Source organism: Pan troglodytes, chromosome 6 (genome assembly GCF_028858775.2).
Source record: "Pan troglodytes isolate AG18354 chromosome 6, NHGRI_mPanTro3-v2.0_pri, whole genome shotgun sequence".
In the NCBI taxonomy this organism is placed as follows: domain Eukaryota; kingdom Metazoa; phylum Chordata; class Mammalia; order Primates; family Hominidae; genus Pan; species Pan troglodytes.
In genome coordinates, this window is record NC_072404.2 from 81,205,136 (window position 1) to 81,221,156 (window position 16,021).

At 48.9% G+C, this 16,021-nt stretch overlaps 2 protein-coding genes across 17 annotated transcripts in view; one reads left to right on the plus strand and one right to left on the minus strand.

The window, feature by feature from the left end:
* Positions 1-16,021, plus strand: part of LOC751032 (uncharacterized) — a 341,389-nt gene that overhangs the window by 160,372 nt on the left and 164,996 nt on the right. The window lies entirely within an intron of this gene.
* LOC129135500 (speedy protein E12-like) lies at positions 2,228-11,608 on the minus strand. Its single transcript, XM_054655745.2, has 7 exons — positions 11,026-11,608; positions 9,836-10,054; positions 8,752-8,810; positions 7,442-7,527; positions 4,780-5,023; positions 4,553-4,657; positions 2,228-3,697 (listed from the first exon to the last, which is right to left on the minus strand). Exons 1-6 carry the CDS (start codon positions 11,153-11,155, stop codon positions 4,598-4,600), a joined length of 798 nt encoding a protein of 265 aa, XP_054511720.2. The 5' UTR covers positions 11,156-11,608; the 3' UTR covers positions 2,228-3,697; positions 4,553-4,597.

Here is a 16,021-nt window from a genome sequence, read left to right on the forward strand (position 1 = left end):
GGAGGACTTCCCCACCTCGTGCAGCTATTTGGGCCATGGCGTCTGAAATGTATTATTTCAGAGTCACCCCTTTGATGACCTTGGCAGTGGACTGCAGTCATCTGTTTAGGCCTTTCCATGGCCCGTGTCAGTGCCGGTATTTCTGTCTGTTGCACATTTGATTTCCTTGCTGTTGGCATTTAGAAGGCCCCCTGTTTCCCAGATCACACCACGGGCATGGACTGCAGAGATTGCGTCTTGTGAGTCTGTAGAAACAGTCAAGGCCTTGTCCTCTCTTAGGTCCAGAGCTCAGGTTAATGCAGATTTTCCCAGCTGTCTGTGCTGAAGTCCCTGTGGGGAGGCTCCCGGCTGGTTTCCTGTAGGTAGACAGCTACACATCCTGCCCTTCATTGGCTTCTTTTCATGAAGCTCCTGCTGTCTACAAAACATGTCTCCCTTTTCTTCTTGAACCACATCTCTGTTATTGAAACTCTAGAAGTCAGCCAGGCACAGTGGCTATGCCTGTAATCCCAGCGCTTTGGGAGGCCAAGGTGGGCGGATCACCTGAGGTCAGGAGTTCAAGACCAGCCTGGCCAACATGGCGAAACCCTGTCTCTAATACAAATACTAAAATTAGCCAAGCATGGTGGCCACTGCACTCCAGCCTGGGTGACAGAGCAAGACTCTGTCTCAAATAAAGAAAGAGAAAGTATCACGCTTTTCAGAGTTCTGTGGGTTGTTATAGTGAATTATCAAACCTGAGGACGTGGTGGGAACCTCCAAATTTGCAGCCAGTTGGTGAGAAGTACATGCGGTCTGTGGACACCCAAGCTTGCAGCTGCATCTGAAGCGAGGGCAGCCTAGCGGGGGCTGGTGGCCTTAACCTGTGGCATTTGATGTAACATCAGGGAGTTGACATCAGAATTACGTCACACAGGCCAGGTGCAGTGGCTCATGCTTATAATCCCAGCAATTAGAAAGGCAAGATAAGAAGATCACTTGAGCTTGAGTCTGAGCCCTCAGTGAGCTATGAGCGCACCACTGTACCCCAGTCTGGGTGACAGCACAAGACCCCGACTCCAAAAATAAAAAAGAAAAATCACAAAGAATTGCATGGCAGAGTGCCTGTCTTTCACAGCTTGAACTGTTGCAGGAACTTTCTTTTTTTCTTTCTTTCTTTTTTTGTGATGGAGTCTCGCCCTTTCACCCAGGCTGGAGTGCAGTGGCACCATCTCGGCTCACTGCAGGCTCCGCCTCCTGGGTTCACACCATTCTCCTGCCTCAGCCTCCGGAGTAGCTGGGACTACAGGCCCCTGCCACCGCGCCCAGCTAATTTTTTGTATTTTTAGCAGAGATGGGGTTTCACCGTATTAGCCAGGGTGGTCTTGATCTCCTGACCTCATGATCCGCCCACCTCAGCCTCCCAAAGTGCTGGGATTACAGTCCTGAACCACCGCGCCTGGACTTTTTTTTTTTTTTTTTTTTGAGAGGGGTTGGGGAGACCTATTCTCTGCTAGTGATTCTCCTGCCTGGTCTCGAACTCCTGCTGGGATCACAGGCGTGAGCCACCACGCCCAGCCACCTTTAGAGTTTTCTTACCACCTGGTTTTCCTCTCTCAATATCTTTCTCTCATTTCCTGCTTTAAAACTCTAGCTTGGGGTCTGGGCACAGTAGCTCATGCCTATAATCCCAGCAGTTTGGGAGACTGAGGCGGGTGGATCACTTGAGGTCAGGAGTTTGAGACCAGCCTGGCCAACATGGTGAAACCTTGTCTCTACTATTTTTACAAAAGTTAGTCAGACGTACAGGCGGGTGCCTGTAGTCCCAGCTACTTGGGAGGCTGAGGCAGGAGAATTTGCTTGAACGCGGAGGTGAAAGTTGCAGGGAGCCGAGGTTGTGCCACTGCACTCCAGCCTGGGAGACAGAGTGAGACTGTCTCCAAAACAAACAAACAAACAAACAAAAAAACCCTGTAGCTTGGGATCAGCCTTCTCTTCTGTTGTTTTTCTTTAAAAAATAAAAATTAAAAATAGGCTTCAAGTGATCCTCCCGCCATGACCTCCAAAACTGCTGGGATTGTAGGTGTGAGCACTGCACCCAGCCTTATGTTTTTTTTCTACATAAAAAACAGCACAGGATTATCTTCCAAAGCTAATAAATATGTTCAAATAACCACAACCCCATTAAGGAAAAATGTCACTTGACAGCAAATAATCAATCCAGACCACAATATGATCACACTCACTGTGAAGGTGAGAAAAGTTCATCTTTATTATGTTTCCCCAAGAGATGCACTGCACTGTTCTCTTGAAAACACACAGCTCGTGTCCTCCTTTAGAACACACATCCTCTTTAAAGTAACATACAAACATGCCAAAACAAGATAAAAAATTCCATCTGAATTCTCACATTTCAAACATACACTAAATATCAAATAAAAATTTATTTTTACAAGAATTTAGGGGAACTACCACATAGCTATTAATGTAATATATATGTTAACTAAGTATCATAGATAAAAACCATGCTCCCTTCAGCAGCACGTGTAATAATAGATACCAAGATTGAAAGGTAAAAGATTTAGGATGAAAAGAATCCTCTCTTAAAAAGGAAAACAAAATTATATGTATGTGTATACAACAGTTATAACACCCATCACACAGCGTTATAGAAACAGCATCTATTCAAAAATACCAGTATTTCCAAAATATTTAAAATAATATTTAAAGTAATAATAATATTTAAATAAATAAATATAGTTAATAAATATTTCAATAAATAAAATAATATTTAAATAATTCTATACCCATGGTTTTCAAAATAAACCAATAAAATAGATAGTATATATTAGACATGTTAGTATATATATCTGAGACATGTTAAAAATCACAACGGAATTCTCACAATTCAGTCACAAACCTAAACAGCAAATAAAAATTTCTATCACCAGAATTATGTTTTTTTCTGGTGGGGAACTACCAATAGCTATAAATAGAAGAGATTATTATGGAAGTATCATAGATAAAAAGAGTGCTCGCTTCAGGAGCACATATAATAATACAGAAAAAAAATTAAAGTTAATAAAAGATTTAGGATAAAAAGAATTCTCACTTAAAAATGAAAAGAAAATTATCTTTATGTATATATAACAACTATAACTCTCATCAAAGAACTCTACAGGAACAGCATGTTTTCAAAAGTACAACAATTTCCAAACTATTTGAAATAAACCTATCAATAATTCAATGGCCAACATTTTCCAAACAAACCAATAAAATGCATAGTGTGCATGAAGCTATCTGTTACAGTCTGTGGCACTCATATTTCACAAAGAATTCTGTGCCAATCTGAGCCCCTGCACTGTGCCTTCAAATGCTCCTGGACTGTGGCAAGCAAGTCCGTAAGAAACAGGACCTCCAGGTTCCGTCCCAGGGAGGTTGGCATTCAGCAATATAAAAAGGGAGGTGGTGCCGCAGGAAACGGTGGAACTGGAAACACTCCTGGTTTCTTACTTTTCTCCAAGGACTCCTAGAAGTACCCCACCCCACCCCTGCTCCTTGGAGGACAACGTGATCACTGTATTCAGCTCTGTCAAGAATGGTCCAGGTTCTTCTAGATGATCTGCACAAATGGTTCCTCTCCTCCTTCCTGATGTCTGCCATTAGCACTGGAATAAAGTTCCTGCTGAAAATCCACATCTCCCCTGGGTCCGGTGTTCTGGAAGTGAGAGAGACAATGTCACACCTCAAGGAGGCAGCTCTCTAGACAGGAAGGTTATTCACGTCCCATGTCAAGTCTAGCTAGAGTTCAGAGCAATTGAGAAGTGCAATTTTATCTCCTGCCTTTCATTCTATACCCTGCTTCTGAACCATCGTGTTGAACCGTGAAACTCACGCTTTGGTGACCCTGACTCCAAAACTTAATACACCCAAGGTCAGCCCCAGTGCTCTGCTTCATAGCAAGGACTTTGGGTGGGTCTTCCCAGGGAGTAGGGCACCCTCAGAGAATGTGGCTTTGGACTTCATCACAGCTGGGGCCTTTTGTGTCACTTCAGATCTAAACTTGTAACCGTGCTAGATCTGTTTCTAATGTGACAACATCACAAACCACGAGTCCAGATGCCTAATCCATAATCCTACCTCCTCATGACAAAGTCTCATGCTCTGTGCTCAACATGGTTAGCTGCACAAGATGTAAACCAAAGCTTCACTGAACCCTCGACCCAAATCGGTAACTCAAGTGCGTCAATCATAATGAACCTCCCCGAACTCAGTATTTATGATTATTTTTGAGGCAGGGTCTCACTCTGTCGCCCCGGCTGGAGCGCAGTGGCAGGATCAGGGCTCCCTGCAGCCCCGACCTCCCAGGCTCCAGCGATCCTCCTGCCTCAGCCTCCTGAGTAGTTGGGAGTAGAGATGCCTCCCACATCGCCTGGCTAATTTTTGTATTTTTGTGGAGAGGGGATATCTCGCCACGTTGCCCAGGCTTGAAGCCAGATCAAGCAATTGGGTTCCTTGGATTTCCGAAATAGACCCCAATATTCTGCCTTTACCCCGGAGGATGCAGATGTACCTTCTCTCAGGCCGATGACCTCAGGCCTCCACGGTCCCTGGAGCTCTAGGAAAGGTGGGCGCGATCTCGCGCCCACACCCAGTGCTCTGGGTCATAAGCCTGGATCTGGAAAAACAAACGCGCTTTGAGAAGACGGGGACTCCCCAGGATACCCCTCTCTCCCCTCGTCCAGCCTCCAGCCCACCCGATTCCTCCCCACATCCTCCACCTCCCCAGGCCCCACCCACCTCCTCCAACTCCTCCGGGGAAACCCAAGCCCTGCAGCGCATGGAACAGAAGAACTGGAACCGACGCTTCTGGAACAAGGCTATCTGAGAGCAGTTCTTCCTGGCCCTCGGGTTCATGTAACGGCATAACTGGAACCAAAGCTTAGGGAGCAAGGGTATGCGAGAGCGGGTCTTCCCGTACAGGAAGTAGAAGATCTTTTGTTTGGGGGCCTCGTCGTCCTCCTCCATGTCATTGGCCAGATAGCTGAGGACAGAAATCAGGTTGCTGCTCAGAGGCACCACCAGGAGAGACCTCCGGCTGAGGTCAGCTTCCCAGAGAGGAAGGTAAGGGACGGTCCCTAGCTCAGGACTGGCACCCACCCTGCAGAGAGCCACACCTTCCTCAGGAGGGCTCTGCTGGACAGAGACCTGATCAAGGGCGTCTCCCACTCCTTCAGGATGGAGACAAAAACCCAACTGGTGACCAAGAGTGGTGGCTTAGGCCTGGAATCCCAGCACACTGGGAGGCCGAAGCAGGAGGATCACTTGAGGCCAGGAGTTTGAGACAGGCCTGGGCACCATAGCAAGACCCTCGTCTCTATTAAAAATATAAAAAATACGCCAGACGCGGTGGCTCATGCCTGTAATCCCAGCGCTTTGGAAGGCTGAAGCAGGTGGATTGCTTGAGACCAGGAGTTTGAGACCAGCCTGGTCAACACAGAGGAACCCCATCTATACTAAAAATACAAAAATCAGCCTGGTGCGGTGGCACACCCATTAGTCCTAGCTACTCAAGAGGCTGAAGCATAAGAATTGTGTGAACCCAGGAGGCGGAGGTTGCAGTGAGCCAAGATTGGGCCCCTCCATTCCAGCCTGAGAGACACAGCAACACTCTTGTCTTGATAAATAAATAAATAAATAAATAAATAAATAAATAAATAAATAAATAAAAACTGTCCAGGTGTGGTGGCACAGCCCTGTAGTCGGAGCTAATCAAGAGGCTGAGGTGGGAGGATCGCTTGAGCCCAGGATATGGAGGCTGCGGTGAGCTATGATCTCACCACTGCACTCCAGCTTAGGGGACAGGGCAAGTCTGTCTCAAAAAAAAAAAAAAAGCAATTGAATACACTGATATTTTGCCAGGACCCTGCCTTCTACAGGCATCTAGTCAAATGGGACTGGGAGTAATCAGGGGAGATGACCTAATCCCAATGTCACATTATAATAGGATGTAACTGGTGAGCTACGGGCATGCAGAAGTTGGAAGATGAGGGAAGGCATCACAGAGGCTGTAGGGTGAACCGACTTCAAGGAATGGGTCCTTCCCTTCAGAACCACATGTGTGCGGGACACCCAGACAGAAAACACAAATGCAAAGTCAAGTGGAGGGCATTTGGAAGGAGCAGTGAAGCCAAGCCAGGAAACACCAAGATGGCGAGCCAGTGTGGTTGTAGAGATTGTAGAGAGGGTGGAATTGGCACTGTGGACCCTGGCCTCGATAGAGAAAGACATCAGCTAAGGAAGTTGTTCAGGTGGGCGGTGAGGTTGTCGTGCTTTGGAAAGATGTTCAGGCTGCACTAGGAAGCCCCTTGGCTTGGGGAGAGACTCCAGGAGACCCCAGCAGGGAGCATTTGACAGTGGATTCGAGTGATGCAAGGGGGACCTAGACTGTGACCTCTGTCACGGGAACCCGGAGGAGGTTGATGGCTTTTGCGGTTGATGTGGGAAGGAGAGAGAGAGAAGAACCGGAAACGTCTGCTTGCTGGGGGAAGTGTCATGTCCGCTGCTCCGCTCCTTTTCTTCTCCCCTTAGGAGCGGTTCATGGTTCCTTTTGTTTTTTGTTCTTTTTTTTTTTTTTTTTTTTTTTTGAGACGGAGTCTCATTCTGTCGCCCAGGCTGGAGTGCAGTGGTGCGATCTCGGCTCACTGCAAGCTCCGCCTCCCAGGTTCACGCCATTCTCCTCCCTCAGCCTCCCGAGTAGCTGGGACTACAGGCGCCCGCCACCACACCCGGCTAATTTTTGTATTTTTTTTTTTTTAAGTGGAGACAGGGTTTCACCATGTTAGCCAGGATGGTCTCGCTCTCCTGACCTTGTGATCCGCCCACCTCGGCCTCCCAAACTGTTGAGATTACAGGCGTGAGCCACCGCACCTGGCCTGTTTTACTCTTTTATTTGTACACTGGCATTGGAGTTTGTTTTGTTTGCCTGTTTTTTTTTTTTTTTTTTTTTTTTGAGAAAAAGTCTCACTCTGTTGCCCAGGCTGGAGTGCAGTGGCTCAACCTTAGCTTACTGCAACCTCCACCTCCTGGGTTCAAGGGGTTCTCTTGCCTCAGCCTCCCAAGTAGCTTGGATAACAGGTGCACACCAACATGCCCGACTGATTTTTCTATTTTTAGTAGAGACGGGATTTTGCCATGTTGGCCAGGCTGGTCTCAAACTCCTGACCTCAGGTGATCCGCTTGCCTCGGCCTCCCAAAGTGCTGGGATTACAGGCCTGAGCCACCACGCCCAGCCTGAGTTTCTTTTTAGAGACAACAGTCTAAGATACTATAATCCTGTCTTTTTTGTACACAGAATAAAGAGGACAAATAGGTGAAAGAATAAAAGAAAGGCTGCAATCCCACTTCCCCCGCTGTCCCAGGGCATTGGATATTGATGGATAGGAGGCAGCAAACCACTCACAGAGCCAGGAAGAAATGAATGCGTTGGTATTGCCAGGAGGGGAGGCCGGCCCGGCTGAAATACGCTATGACCATAGCCAGGAGATACTGATGGAGAGAAAGGAACACAGAGAGGGAGAGGTCACATCTTGGGAGAGGAAGATTGTGGAGATAGTGGAATGGGGGTCTGGGGAGGGGTTGCCCATCAGAGAAGGGACCTCAGCATTGGGGTGACTGTGCTCATGTGGAAATTGCGGGGTGGAGGGGTATTCGAAGGTCGGATGCAAATCCGAGAAGCCGGAGGAAGGGTTTTCGGTGATGCTCCCAGGATGGTGGGCTCCGATGGGATCTTGGGAGGGGGTGTGTCTAGGTCGGCTGGTGTCAGGAGGGTCTTTTGTGTGCCAGGCAGAGAACTGTCCCAAGGAGCTGAGAGTAGAGGGCCCAGGAGCTTCAGGACTGCAGCCAGACTGTGGCCCAGGGCTCAGATCCCAAAGGACCCATAGGAGAGGCAGGGGCCACTCATTCACTCTGCAAGAGACCAGCAGAGTCCTGAGGGAGATGCTGACAAATCATAAAAAGACAAAGAATAGCCGGGAGTGGCAGCTCAAGCCTGTGATCCCAGTACTTTTTGAGAGGTGGAGACAGGAGGATCACATGAGCCCAACAGTTGGAGAACAACCTGGGCAACACAGCGAGTCCCTGTTTCTACGAAGATTTCAAAAATTCGTTGAGCATGGTGGCATGTGCCTAGTCCCAGCTCCCCAGGAGGCTAAGGAAAGAGGATTGCTTGAGCCCAGGAGTTAGAGTGAGCTATGATCATGCCACTGTACTCCATCCTGGGGAGCAGAGCTGGACTCTGTCTCAGAAAAACAAATGTGTGGGTGCCAAGACTCAAGACCATGGGAGCTGGTCGGACACAGTGCTGATGTCCGTAATCTCAGCACTTTGGGAGGCCAAGGCGGGTGGATCACCTGAGGTCAGGTGTTCGGGACCAATCTGGCCAACAGGGCAAAACCCCGTCTCTACTAAAAACACAAAAATTAGCCAGGCGTGGTGGTTCACGTTTGTAATCCCAGCTGCTTGGAGGCTGAGGCACGAGAATCGCTTGAACCCAGGAGGCATCAGCTGCAGTGAGTCAAGACCGAGACACTGCCCTCCAGCCTGGGCAACAGAGCAAGACTGTGTCTCACAAAACAAAAACAAAAACAAAAACAAAAACTGTAGGAGCATCTGGTGGGAGGGGGTGGAGGGAGAACTGTGGGTTTGGAAGCTGCGCCCTCCCCCTGGCCGTGCGTTAGAACAGGAACACAGTTACATAGAGAACAACCTTACCTTGTCCGACACCCTCAGATCTTTGTCCCAGGCCAGGAATCTTTTAATGACAGGATCCTCTGTGATTAGAGAGCAGATATCAGCGTGAGAAGCAGGACAGGGTTTCCGTGGGAGCAGCAGGGCAGTGAGGAGAAGTGTGCCTCCCGGGGGAAAGTCTCAGGATTGTGGCCGCGGGTGAGGTGGATGGGAGAGGGGAGAATGACTTTCACTGGGCAAGGGAGAGAGGCTCCTGCTCTGAGACTCCCCTGAGAAGAGGCCGAAGGAGGCCCTGGGTGTGAGAATCTACAGGATGTAGAGCTGGGAATCAGCCAGGACCCCCTCCAGCAGACACGGAGGGACCACTGCAGAGTCATAAAGGAATTCCCATCATTTCCTCATGAGGCAGTCACACATCAGGGTGTGACCATGGCCTTGGTATCCCTCACTATGGATGGAAACACTTAGGTTTAGAAAAGTCAGTAAGAAACATTAAGTTTCAGAGGGCACAGCTGAAACCACTTTTTTGATTTTGTTTTTCTTTATTTGATTTTTATTTTTATTTATTTATTAATTTATTTTGAGACAGAGTCTTGCTCTGTGGGCCAGGCTGGAATGCACTGGCCTGATCTTGGCTCACTGCAACCTCTGCCTCCTGGGTTTAAGCAATTCTCCTGTCTCAGCCTCCCGAGTAGCTGGAACTACAGGGATGAGCTACTGTGCCCAGCCTTGGTTTTTCTTTTGACGCAGACTTTTGCTCTGTCACCCAGGCTGGAGTGCAGTGGTGCAGTCATAGCTCACTGCAGCCTCAAAGTCCTGAGTTCAAGCAATCCTCTTGCCTCAGCCTCCCAACGTGCTGGGATCTCAGGCGGGAGCCACAGCGCCTGGCCCAAAACCAAGCTTTCTTATCCCAAGCACCGACCTTTATCAAGTCTACCTAATCCTCTGTTGTCTCCTAAGTGTCCCTCATGAGTGATCACTTCAGAGTCCTCCCGCATGGAGAGCTCACCCACTGGGGCATATTTTTCCCATTGGAAAAGTGTGGTTATTGGAAGTTTCCTCTTTAGAAAGAACAGGATTGGAGGTGCTCTCTGGGGTGTCCTCCTACCAAGCAGCCTGTTGAAGGCCTCGTAGTACTCAGGGAGCACGAGCGACACTCGCCGTCGCTTCGCCTTCATCTTGAGGCCACACAGCGTCTCCGCCACCCAGGTCTCCTCAGGCTCAGGGGCGAGCTCCTGCTCTGGCTCATCGTCAGATTCATCCAAACACTCCCTCTTCCTTTTCCAGCCAAGGGACCTACGTGGGGGGCTGGGATCTACCCCAGGGGCTGAGTAAAGAAACCAGGCCACCGTGTAATGCTTCTGCAACTGATCACGTTAGACCCCGACCCCAAACCCCAAACCACTCTCCATCCTCCCCAGCCTCGCAGACTGCTGGCTTCTCCAAGCCACCTTTCTGACTTTCTCCTCTGCTCAACCCCATGTGCCACTCCTTCCCCTCCCCATTCTTCCCTCTCTCTGTCCTCAGAACACTGCCTCATATCCTTCCCTGGTCCCTGGCTCTCTGAATCCCTCTTTTTTTTTTGTTTCGAGACAGAATCTTGCTTTGTCACCCAGGCTGGAGTGTAGTGGTGCAATCTCAGCTCACTGCAACATCCATCTCCCGGATTCCAGTTATTCTCCTGCCTCAGCCTCTCAGGTAGCTGGGATTACAGGTGCCTGCCATAATGCCCAGCTCAATTTTGTACTTTTACTAGAGACAGGGTTTCACCATGTTGACCAGGCTGGTCTCAAACTCCTGGCCTCAAGTGATCCGCCTGCCTTGGCTTCCCAAAGTGCTGGGATTACAAGTGTGAGCCACTGCACCCAGCCTGAATTTCTCCATTCTTCCCACACACCCTCCCCAGGTTCTCCTTCCTGACCTCTGATCCTTCTTTTTTTCTTCCTCTTTCTTTTTTTTGAGACAGCATCTCACTCTGTCACCCAGACTGGAGTGCAGTAGCACGATCTCGGCTCACTGCAACCTCTTCCTCCCAGGCTCAAGTGATTCTCCTGTCTCAGCCTCCCAAGTAGCTGGGATTATAGGCACACACCACTACCGCCTGGCTAATTTTTGTACTTTTAGTAGAGATGGGGTTTCACCATGTTGGCCAGGCTGGTCTTGAACTCCTGACCTCAGGTGATCTGCCCGCCTCAGCCTCCCAAAGTGTTGGGGTTACAGGGGTGAGCCACCACGCCTGGCCCCCTTCCTTCGTCTTAGTCAATCCTATGCCACCTCTTCTTCCTCCAGTCCCCTCACCTGATGGTCCCGACACTTCATCATCCACCACCTCCTGGAGGGGGTACCCTGAGGTGCTCCGCTGGGGGCTCTGCTCTTCCTGGGGCTGCGGTTGATGGCTCATCATGATCTTTCCCAAAATCTGTCCCATCTCACCGAACCTAGTCTCTGTTCTGTCCTTGGTCTTCTTCTGGACACTGCTGGGATCCAGAAGAGTGTGTTATGAATTCTCGAGGCTGGGAGAAGTCAGGAGTGGAGAACAGCTCTGAGAAGTTACTGTTGTCCAACTGAACTGCCAGGTGCCGACAGAGTCCGGTCCCTCCAATCAGGAAGGTCGGAATCTCTGATGTCATCGTTCATGCCAACCTGGCAACTAGTTTGAACAAAAACACATGTAACTGCCAGGCTGATCTCTTGTCCTGGAGATCCTGGGTGAATGGTATCTCCTGCCACTGTCCCAACCTCAGACCACTGTCCAAAAGCATCTTCAGGGTCTCCGCATCCCTCTGTTCCCTGTCCCAGCAGAGGCTGTGTCCTCTCCGCTCAAAGCTTGAAGCGTATTGGGGTCTCCTCTTCTCTGTACATGCCCGTTCCAGAGTCCGGTCTGGTGGGAGAGGGATCAGGATGGGAAAGAAAAGTAGGGTAAGCAGAAACGATGAAACCTTACAAGAGTGAGATTATCATGTACAAGAGATCCCAGGAACATTGACTTGATGAAAAAGTCACATCAGAGCACTCAATTTGGCAGAGCTTTTCTGCCGAATGTCTACTGACATTCACTGTCCGAGATTCTGTACTGGGGGTACACGCGTCCTCTGCCCTAAGGCATCTTTGAGTCCAAGAGATATTTTGAGGACTGGAAATCATAGGAAACTGCCCATGAGTTCACACATATTTCCAATGGTGTCCCCAATTTCAGGGAGTCCACGGATCACCTAAAGCCAGCCCCTCCAGTTTGGCTAAGAAACTCTATATATCAAGTTTTGTATCATATGTATTGCTCTTAACTCAGAAAATTCCACCATTTTTGGCAGTGGTTTATTTATTTATACCATGGAAGGAAATGGTTTATTTATGAATCTATATTATGGATATTCTATAAGATACTGGGTGTACAAAAAGACTAAGTCGAAAAATCTCAGCTGTGCACAGTGGCTCATGCTTGTAATCCCATCTCTTTGGGTGGCCAAGGGAGGAAGACTGCCTGAGGCCAGCAGTTCAAGACCAGTATAGGCAATATAGCAAGAGCCCATCTCTAAAACAAAACAAAACAAAACAAAACAAAACAAAATTAGCCAGGTGTCATGGTTGGCACCTGTGTTCCAACAACTTGAGAGACTGAGGTGGCAGGAGGATTGCTTGAGCCTAGGAGTTAGGGGCTGCGGTGAGCTGTGATCATGACACCGCACTCCAGTCTGGGCAACACTGCAAGACCTTGTGTCAAAAAAATTCTTTTAATTAAATATAAAAGAGTTTCATGACATTCAGAGACCATCCAAAGAACCTGTGGGTTCCGGCCAGGCACAGTGGCTCACACCTGTAATCCCAGCGCTTTGGGAGGCCATAGCAGGTGGATCGCTTGAGGTCAGGAGTTTAAGAGCAGCCTGGCCAACATGGTGAAACCCCATCTCTTCTAAAAATACAAAAAATGAGTCAGGCATGGTGGTGGGTGCCTGTAATCCCAGCCACTCAGGAGGCGGGGGCAGCAGAATGGCTTAAACTTGGGAGGCGGAGGTTGCAGTGACCCAAGGTTGCACCATTGCACTCCAGCCTGGGCAACAAGAGCAAAACTACATGTCAAAAAAAAAAAAAAAAAAAAAAGAGAACCTGTGGATGAGTTCCCACATGGCTTCCTAACGGGCTGCGGCTCTCCTAGGAGTCTCTCGCTCATGGGAAAGGCACAAACTGAATGCGGAAGGAAATCCCATTGCTGTGGAAGTCCCATTGTTAGGAAGCTCTGCTTTTCTGGAGTTCAAATTTGCATTCATGACGCTTGAAACCGTCAGAGCTGGGTGTGTCCTCCTACAACAAATCACTTTACTCTCTCTCTCTCCTAGTTAACAGGCTTTCAAATATTAGAACATCCATGTTCTGACCTCATTAAAATTGCTCTTTTGTGGAATGAAAAGCTCTGATTTAACCCGTCTTTAAGCCTGGTATGCATATTCCTCTCTGTTCCGGCCACCTTGTCTAGACACACTACACTGAGGCAGTGCCCATCTTAGATGATGTTGATACATTGTCAAAAAATGGGCAAACCAGGTGCGGTGGCTCACACTTGTAATCCCAGCACTTTTGGAAGCCGATGCCGACAGATAACCAGAGGTGAGGAGGTTGAGATCAGCCTGGCCAACATGGTGAAACCTGTCTGTTTTTCTGTAAAAATACAGAAACAATGAGCTGGGCGTGGGAGTGCACTTCTGTAATCCCAGCTACTTGTGGGGCTGAGGCAGGAGAATCACTTGAACCGGGAAGGTGGAGGTTCCAGTGAGCCGAGATCACGACACTACACTCCAGCCTGGGCGACAGAGTGAGACTCCGACTCAAAAAAAAAAAAAAGTGCCAGACAGCCCAGGTTTGGTCTGATATGTTCAGAAAAAAGCAAAACAGTCACCTCTCACCTTTTCTTTTCCTGCAATGATGCCGTTTAATACAACAATGGCTGTAGGTATGCTGCAGAAATATCATTCAAGTGAAACAGAAGGGCTTTCCTGGCTGGACACAGCGGTCACTCCTGCAATCCCAACACTTTGGTTGGCTAAGGTGGGAGGATTTCTTGCGGCCAGGAGTTCGAGGCTGCAGTGAGCTGTGATCCACCACTGCATTCCAGGCTGGGCATCAGAGTGAGGCCTCTCTCTAAAAAAAACCCTTCACTCCCCAAAAAAAGGGATTCTCAAATACCAGCCTTTCAGCATGAGGATCACATGGAGGAACATTAAGACACAGATGCTGGGACCCAGCCCTATTGATTGTAATTTAAAAACTGAGGTGAGGCCTGATTTAGCTCCGTCATTGGAATCCATTCAGATTTGAAATTCTCTGAGTTGGACAGTGCAAGAGAGATCCTAAAGAAAGCAAAGTCACTGTGGACTGAAATGAGCTGACAAGGTTTTCTGAGCGTGGTGAAATATGATCTGGGCCTCGCTTGGGAGGGCTGTGGCCAGGCCTTGAGTCCGTGGCTCGGTGGGGCCTTCTGAAACAGCCTCCAAGCCGCGCCCCCCCCTTCATTTGCTAGTGGATGACCCCCTCCAGCAGCTTTGGTGCTGATGGGAATAAGTCGACCTGCAGCGGAAGTTCAGCCCAAGTCTCAGCCCAGCAGCTTCTCCACACCTGTCCGGGGTCTGGTCATGCTGCCGTCTCTGCGGTTCTCTGCGGAGTCGTGGTTTCTGTACCTTGAAGAGAACTTCCCCTCTGGGACCCAGAAACCCAGTGAATCCTCAGGAAAAAAGGGAATGAAATTACTGAAGACAACTCTGTGGCGGGGAGATGGAAAAGAGGCTCTCTCTTTTTTTTTTTCCTAATATTTTGAGACAGAGTTTCACTTTTGTCACCCAGGCTGCAGTGCAGTGGCTCCATCTCGGCTCACTGCAACCTCTGCCTCCCAGGTTCAAGCGATTCTCCTGCCTCAGCCTCCCGAGTAGCTGAGATTACAGGCACCCACCACCACTCCCGCCTAATTTTTGTATTTTTTTAGTAGGGACAGGGTTTCGTCATGTTTGCCAGGCTGGTCTTGAACACCTGACTTCAAATGATCCACCCGCCTCTGCCTCTCAAAGTGCTAGGAATACAGGCATAAGACACTGCACCCGGCCTGTTTTTGTTTTTTAGAGACAAGGTCTCTGTTGCCTTGGCTGGGGTGCAGTGGTACAATCAGCTCTCTGTTGCCTCCTGAGCTCAAGCAATCCTCTTCTCTCAGCCTCCCAAGTAGCTGAGACTACAGGTGCATGCCTGTAGTAGATATAGCATCTTGCTCTGTTGCCCAGACTGGTCTTGAACTCTTGGTCACAAGCGATCCTCTTGCCTTGGCCTCTCAAAGTGCTGGAATTACACGCGTGAGCCATTGAGCCCAACCAGATAAGATGATCTTTAAGGGCCCTTCCCATGGTACCATATCCAAGTCAGCGAGACTGTGGCTATAGCAAGTTTAACATAACCAGATACGCTAGTATTCTGGGCTGCATGGTGTGCCCCCCACCCCTAATTCGTGTATTGAAGCCATGACCCTCCAGACCTTAGAGGTGACCTTATTGGAACCAGAGTCTTTACAGAGGTGATCAAGTTAAAATGAGGTCACTAGAGGCCAGGCACGGTGGCTCACACCTGTAATCCCAGCACTTTGGGAGGCCGAGGCAGGCAGATAATGAGCCCAAGAGACCGAGACCATGATGTCCAACATGGTGAAACCCTGTCTCTACTAAAAATACAAAAATTAGCCAGGCGTGGTGGTGTGGGCCTGTAGTCCCGGCTACTCAGGAGGCTGAGGCAAGAGAATCACTTGAACCCGGAAGGCAGAGATTGCAGTCAGCCAAGATCATGCCACTACACTCCAGCCTGGGTGACAGAGTGAGACTCTATCTCAAAAAAATAAAAATTAAAAAACTAAAAACCTACAGCACGGCCTTTTACATAATGCAATGGTTTGGTAAGCACATGCACCCCAGGGAGGTAGTGGCAGATTCAGTCAACCTTCCCAGCAGCGTGGAGACGCAGTCAGGCATAGCAGGTGTTGATGTGGTTTGAACCCACAGCTTGGCTCAAATCCACACTCCCCTACTTAGTACCGAGTGAAGCCACTTACCCTCTAAGTGCCTTACTTTTCTTTTCTTTTCTTTTCTTTTTTCTTTTTTCGAGATAGAGTCTCGCTCTGTCACCCAGGCTGGAGTGCAGTGGCATGATCTTGGCTCACTGCAAACTTCGCCTTCCAGGTTCAAGCAATTCTCCTGCCTCAGCCTCCCAAGTAGCTGGGATTACAGGTGCCCACCACCATGCCGGGCTAATTTTTGTATTTTTGATAGAG

Bases quoted from the DNA above. Each gene is read 5' to 3' on its own strand.
- LOC129135500 (XM_054655745.2), bottom strand. From the start codon at position 11,155: ATGGGACAGATTTTGGGAAAGATCATGATGAGCCATCAACCGCAGCCC. The intron at 10,055-11,025 runs GTGAGGGGACTG...TTCTTTACTCAG, and splicing joins TGAAGTGTCGGGACCATCAG to CCCCTGGGGTAGATCCCAGC. The intron at 8,811-9,835 runs GTAGGAGGACAC...CTCTAATCACAG, and splicing joins GGCCTTCAACAGGCTGCTTG to AGGATCCTGTCATTAAAAGA.